General features: G+C 41.9%; 1 protein-coding gene across 1 annotated transcript; it reads left to right on the top strand.

Moving 5' to 3' along the window:
- The first annotated feature begins 1,680 nt into the window (after nucleotides 1-1,680).
- LOC116032309 (AAA-ATPase ASD, mitochondrial-like) lies at nucleotides 1,681-3,761 on the top strand. The gene has a single exon (XM_031274807.1). It carries the CDS (start codon nucleotides 1,843-1,845, stop codon nucleotides 3,451-3,453), a length of 1,611 nt encoding a protein of 536 aa, XP_031130667.1. The 5' UTR covers nucleotides 1,681-1,842; the 3' UTR covers nucleotides 3,454-3,761.
- The last annotated feature ends 3,635 nt before the right edge of the window (nucleotides 3,762-7,396 follow it).

The raw sequence follows: 7,396 nt of genomic DNA, 5'->3' as shown, positions 1-7,396 counted from the left end.
AGTCTGACACGGGATTAGAAAAAGAAAGAGAAAAAAATTAAGCAGCAATGCACCCGCAGGCGCGTTTAGTGGCGTACTACATCTCCAACACGCGGAGGCAGACTCATAACTGACTTTGACAAATGGTCCACGCAGCTATGTGGACCATAATTAAATGTACATTTTTAATGTACTAAATGTACATTATTTTTGTACTGAATGAACATTATTTTTATACTATAAAAATAATGTATATTCAGTACATAAATAATGTACATTCCCTGAATATAATGTACATTATTTTTATATTGAATATACGTTATTTTTATATTGAATGTGCATTATTTAATAGTATGGTCCACACACATGATTGCATAACTTTGTTTCCCTTCTTCAAATGTGGACCCCACAAAAATCTATTAATGTACCGAAATTAACTTTCCCCAAAAGCCCCACCCAACGGCAAATTATATGGTGGACCATGGTCCAGAATGCATTGTGGATCATGATCATAGCTGATATTGTACTTGTGTTGAACGGATACTGCAGTTGTGTTGAAAAGATACTGCAGTTGTGTTAAAAGGAAACTGCAGTTGTACGGAATAGAGGTCATTCATCCGTTCAACACAACTGCGGTATCCGTTCAACACAACTGCGGTATTCGTTCAATACAACTGCAGTATCTTTTCAACACAACTGCAGTATCCGTTCAACACAAATGCAGTTACAGATAGATGACACGTCCTCTGTTCCGCGCAACTGTAATTCCCTTTCAATACAACTGCAGTATCCTTTCAACACAACTGCAGTATCAGTTCAACACAACTGCAATATCAACCATGACCCATGGTCCACAATACATTATGGACCATGGTCCACAGTATAAGGACTGCCACCCAACATGCCACATCAACAAAAATCATATCTTTTTTTGTACTGTTTCAAACGCTCACAAAAATTCACTAGTATAATTGCTCTTACACCTATTAGACAAATTATTGCATGGACTATGATCCACACAACTGTGTGAATAAAAATAAAAAATACATTTTTATTATACTAAAAGTATATTATTTTTGTACTGAAGGTACATTATTTGATAGTATATATAAAATAATGTACTTTCAGTACTTAAATATGTACTCTAAAATAATGTATTTATTATTTAAAAAAATTGAATCGTTTTAGGTAAATTCTGGATCTTAAATTTATAATAATGTGGCACAGTTTTCTTTAATATGGCTTTACCTAAATTTTGTCTAAGAAAAAGCATACTATGTATATAAATATACGGAGTAGTAATAATGTAGTATTAATTCAACACCTTTTTAAGTGTGAATAAACTCTTTATTTATTGTGACTTGACCAAAGAAAAGTAAATCAAGTAAAGCTATCCATAGCTAACCGACTATAACTGATCAATTCAAACTAAAAGGGAAATGATTTTTTTAAAAACAGAAGAGCAATGATTTAAACTTGTGTATTAGTGTGGATTTCATGCCATCTTAGTTTGGGTCACCCGTCCTAACATTTTCAATTATATTTAGTATGAAAATCTCATAAAAAAAATTTTTTTGATTCCCGGATTAAAAATGTCTGGCTTTTGTTTTTAGTAGCCGACTAAGACAAAATTGCCACGCCCACTGGTTATCAGCATGGACTATCAAGGCTTCGGTGAAAGTGACTCCCAGTTTCAAAGTAATTTCCAGGAAACCCAAATCTTTCATTCCTACCTATTCTGACCGCTTATTTATATAAAAAAACTCCATCCTTAGCTTGCTCTTGTGCATATATACACGAGAGAATCAAATTAAGATCTCATCACTACTACCCCACAGTCACCGGAAATTCAAGAATCCGATCATGATGCCGATGACGATGTGGGGAATGGAGGAAGTGTGGGGCAAGATCGGGAGCACGGCGGTGACGATAATGGTGCTTTGGGCAACATTCGACAAGTATTGCCCCTACGAATTCCGAGGCTATTTCAAGAAATACGCCAAGAAGCTCCGGAGTCTAGTCTACCCTTACATCCACATCACCTTCAATGAATTCTCCGGCCACGGCTTCAACGGCAGCAAGGCGTACAATGCCATCGAGCGCTACCTCTCCGCCAATTCCTCCGGCCAGGCCAAGCGGCTCAAGGCGGAGGACATCAAGGACTCCCAGACACTCGTCCTCAGCATGGACTACCACGAGGAAGTCACCGACGAGTTCAACGGCGTCAAAGTGTGGTGGACTTCCGGCCAGGACCACCCCAACCGCCAGACCATCTCTTTCTACTCCCGAGACGACGCCAAGCGCTATTTCACCCTTAAATTCCACAAGAAGCACCGCGATTTCGTCACCGGCGCGTACCTTAAACACGTCCTGGACGAGGGGGAGGCGATCACGGTGAAGGACCGGCGCCGCAAGCTCTACACCAACTGCAAGAGCGACGGCGGGTTTTACAGTTTCCGGCGCGGGATGTGGACGCACGTGGTGTTCGAACATCCTGCGACGTTTGATACTCTCGCGATGGACCCGAAAAGGAAGCAAGAAGTCATCGACGATCTTCGCACTTTTAGTAAATCTAAGGACTATTATACCAGAATTGGGAAAGCTTGGAAGCGTGGGTATCTCCTCTACGGCCCTCCCGGCACCGGAAAATCCTCCATGGTAGCCGCCATGGCTAATCTTCTCGAATACGACGTCTATGATCTCGAATTAACCGCGGTTAAGGACAATACCACTCTCCGAAAGCTCTTAATCGACACTTCCAGCAAATCGATAATCGTAATTGAAGATATCGATTGCTCCCTAGACCTAACCGGCCAGAGGGACGGGAAAAAGAAGGCGGAGAAATCCGACCCGGGGAAAGACAACGAGAAAGACCCAATCAAGAAAGAAATGGAGAAAATGGAAGAGAAAAAGAGCGAAGTGACCCTCTCCGGTCTTCTCAACTTTATCGACGGCCTATGGTCCGCCATTGGAGGGGAAAGGATCATCGTCTTCACCACCAATTTCAAAGAAAAGCTCGACCCGGCCCTGATTCGGAGCGGGAGAATGGATAAACACATCGAGCTTTCCTTCTGTCGATTCGAGGCCTTCAAGGTACTCGCTAAAAACTACTTGTACATTGAAGAGCACGAGCTTTTCCCGACGATCGAACGCCTGCTTGGGGAAGCTGACATGACGCCGGCGGATGTCGCAGAGAATCTGATGCCCAAATCTCCCTCGGAGGACGAGAACACTTGCCTGAAAAGACTGGTTGAGTCTCTGGAGAAAGCTAAGGAAGATGCAAAGCTGAAAGCAGAGGAAGAAGAGAAACTAAAGGCCCAGAAAGAGAAAGAAGAAGAAGAAGAGAAGAAAAAAGCAGAAGAAGAGGAGAAGAAAAAGGCAGCAGAAGAAAACGATCAGAAAAGCGAAGAAGAAACCATGGCCGCCGCTAAGGAGGTGAAGGAAAACGGTCACGCTTCTCAGAACCACGATTGAAATCAAGAAGACAAGAATAAGATCGATCAATCAACACAGAGTATAACGACAAGATTATTACTTCCCCTTTACCTAGTATTCAAGAAAAACGGCTGAAAGTCCGGGATTTTAATCGAGTTAGTTGTTGATTTACAATAAGTGTAATGTTTGTCTGTTTTGATAATATTCCAATAAGCACTGGCCGAGCCACAGTGGGTATATACATTATATACACATATATATAAATATATATATATATATATATATATAACATTAACTTATATTTATGTATAAATTATTAAAAGTTTGAAGAGTTTAGTTAATCGAAACACTTGTCTTTAACGTGCTCCCCTGCTAATCTGTTTTGATTATGTGTCTGCAACCTTCTGCTTGTGGTGATTAATTAACAATGGAGATAATAACGCAGATTCAAAGAAAAACAAAAGGAGATATTTCTCAACTTGACAATGACCATTTAGGCATTCATCAGCCAATGAGAAGTTGCGAGGTGATGATGACTGCATGCATGATGCATGATTTCTTTTTGAGTATATTTTGTATCCATCGAAGAAACCAAACGTACTCCTACCTGCTCCAACACTAATGTCAGAAAGATAAATTGTCACAATTTTAAATTAAAACATTGTTTAAGGGAATAAGGGATATAAGGATAAACTCACCCGATAATTAGATAATCACAAAGTTTTAAGTTCTTTTTTGATTTAAGTCAATCAACGTAACTATGAATAATTTAAATTTTGTCTATGGCTAGCATTCTCTCTTGCCCTCTGTAGCAAACTCATTTCTTTCCTTCTTCCTCTGCTCTGCCCATCTTCCCATCATGGTTTCACAAGCTCACAACGACCAACATATTCCCCCACTCACTGATACACCATCCTCATCCAAAACACCAGAAAAGCCCAAATGCCCATCGGAGCAACACTCCGACACCACCGGGGTTATTCCAGACTACAACGACATCGACTTGGGAGGTTTAGACCTTGGTGATGACGATGATACTGATGTTTCAGAAGACTTCCGCTTCACCCTAGTCGGCCGTATCATCACTGAAAAAATCATAAAGTTCCCCTTCATGAGAGATACTATGGCCACCGTATGGAGACTAAGACGGGGTGTGGCTGCGAAAGAATTATCAAACAACACCTATCTCTTCCAGTTCTTTCACGAACTCGACGTTCAGCGTGTCCTTGAAAATGGCCCTTGGTCTTTCGAGCAAAACCTCCTCATTTTAGCCAAGGTTCAACCGGAAATACCGCCTCTTGCTATGCCTCTTGATTCAGCGGAGTTCTGGGTTCAGCTTCACGACTTACCACTCGATTTTTTCTCAGCAAAAGCAACAAAGGCCATCGGAAACTACATAGGAGAATTCATCCGTATTGATGAGGAAGCTTTCAATGGTTGGTGGAAATCTTTTATCCGCATCTGAGTTCATATTGACATCAAGAAACCTCTGGTCGGCCAAATGCGGATTAGGAAAAACGGTGGTGACTGGAGTTGGATAAATTTCCGATATGAGAGATTACTGAATTTTTGCTTCACCTGTGGCTTCATCGAACATATAGAAAACTATTGCCCAAAACCATTTGACGGCTTCATTCCATCGCTGGAGAAGCAATTCGGACCCTGGCTCAAGGCTCCTAGCCACCGCCCGTCACCGGTCACAGGCAACCGTTGGGTTGTCATGTCGGAGCAACCAAACAGCAGCGGAGGAACGTGTCCGCCTCACTCGGGCCAGGAAAATACGGACGGTACTGGTGCTGATTCTGGTACGTTACAAAAAGACAATCAGAGCACGACTCATGTCCCTGCTCAACACGTGGCCACGGTTATTGGTATGCTGCCCATGTCCAGCAGCAGAGCCTGCACTGACGTGTCTATGGAGCAGTGCACTAATCCAACTGTACTAGATGGTCTGGTCATCACAGACCCTAAACGTCGTTGCACTGAAACAACTGGGTTGTTATCTGAACCCTCTCCTATGGCTTTTGATCTTAATGGGCCGGACACCTGCCCAAAAAACTTGCTAAGGGCTGGACCTGTATCTCAGGCCAGCCTAGAACAATGAGTATTTTATCTTGGAACTGTCGTGGGCTTGGGAACCCAGCGACGGTTCAGGTCTTAGTTGACCTGGTCCATTTAAAGAAGCCTAGTGTTATCTTTTTAGCTGAAACTTTTGCAGGTCCGAACAGGTTGAGCCCAATTAAATCTAAATTGGGCCTCCATGGTCTCTTTTGTGTAAATAATGATGGACACAGTTGCAGATTGGCACTCCTCTGGACAGCAGATACTAAAGTCTCTATTAACTCATACTCGAAACATCACATAGACGCAACTATCTCTCTTAGCCTCATGGATACCGAATGGAGATTTACAGGTTTTTATGGTGCTCCGGAGAGACACAGACGACCGGAGTGGTGAGGTCTTCTCAAGCAGTTATCCACAACCAGCTTTCTCCCATGGACTGTCATGGGAGATTTCAACGATATTCTTCACCAAGATGAGAAACGTGGTGGAAATCCACAACCCCAACGACTGATCACTAGGTTCCGAGAAGCAGTAGAAGCGGGTGGGCTTAGGGATTTCGGGTTTAATGGTTACCAGTTCACCTGGAAATGGTCCAAGGGCACACCACAGTGGGTTGAAGCTAAATTGGACAGAATACTCAATACTGACTCCTGGTGCGACCTTTTCCCAAATGCAAAAGCTGAATCCATCACGACAGTGAGAAGTGACCATATGCCGCTCCATCTTCAAATCTTATCGCCGGTCACTCCAAACCCTAAATCTAGTTTCCGATTCGAAAATCTCTGGCTTAAGGAAGCTCATTGCAGGGAGATTATGATTGATAGTTGGTCCAAGACGTATGTTCAGTCCCTCATGGAGAGAGTTGGCAGTTGCGGCAAAGCTATTTGGATTTGGGGAAAACATTTCTCTCGTAATTTCCAGCGCAGACTTGACTATTGGCGTCGACGTATGGAGGAGTCGAAGTTCAGACGTGACCAATCTGGGATTTCTCTGTTCAACTATACCCAATCAGAATACCTCGGGGTTCTACGGCAGCAGAACATATACTGGCGGCAACGCGCGAAACAATTCTGGCTTAAGGAGGGTGATTCCAATTCAAGTTTCTTTCACAAAGCAGTCAAAAGGAGGCAGCATGTAAACCGCATAACAAAACTACGGGACAACAGCAACACTTGGATTGAAAGAGGTACTCAGCTTGATTCCCTAATCACGTCTTATTTTCATGATCTTTATACTCCTGCTATGAGCAATTATGATTCTGTGCTTAGTTGTATTGAACCCCTTATTACTGATACACAAAATGAGGCTATGAGTAGACGGGTTACAATCCAAGAAGTTAAGACTGCCTTATTTGATATAAAATCTGAGAAATCACCTGGTCCCGATGGTCTGAACCCCGGGGTTTTCCAACACTTCTGGGACATTCTTGGCAGTGAGTTGCTCAAATTCTGTGCTGACTTCTTTCGTATTGGAATCATACCGGACAATATTAATTCCACCAATATTGTCCTTATCCCAAAAAAGAGCACACCGGAAAGCATGGGGGACCTAAGGCCAATTGCCTTGTGTAATACCCACCTCAAAAGGGGTGCCCATTCGGGATTATGATTAAAAACAAGTGAGGTTCCCTAGGGAGAACGAGAGCTTCAAATCTAGAGAATTAACTCTCAAGAAAAAAAAAATTATCTGCTACCTACAGTACACCAAGTTGTTAGGTTATTCTTATCTATGCAATACTTTCTCACCTTTAAAAGTAGACTTACTTTCACATAATCAAATTTGTAATTTCTTCAGTATTTTTTATACATTCCTGCGATACTCTCACTTTCAACAAACGATCCCACTTTCAATAATATATATATATATATATATATATATATATATATATATATATATATATATATATATATATATATAA

The sequence above is a fragment of the Ipomoea triloba genome, chromosome 10 (genome assembly GCF_003576645.1).
Source record: "Ipomoea triloba cultivar NCNSP0323 chromosome 10, ASM357664v1".
Lineage (NCBI taxonomy): Eukaryota > Viridiplantae > Streptophyta > Magnoliopsida > Solanales > Convolvulaceae > Ipomoea > Ipomoea triloba.
This window is presented reverse-complemented; position numbering and strand designations above follow the sequence as displayed.

Excerpts from the sequence above, each read along its gene's own strand:
- LOC116032309 (XM_031274807.1), top strand. The coding sequence starts at position 1,843 with ATGATGCCGATGACGATGTGGGGAATGGAGGAAGTGTGGGGCAAGATC.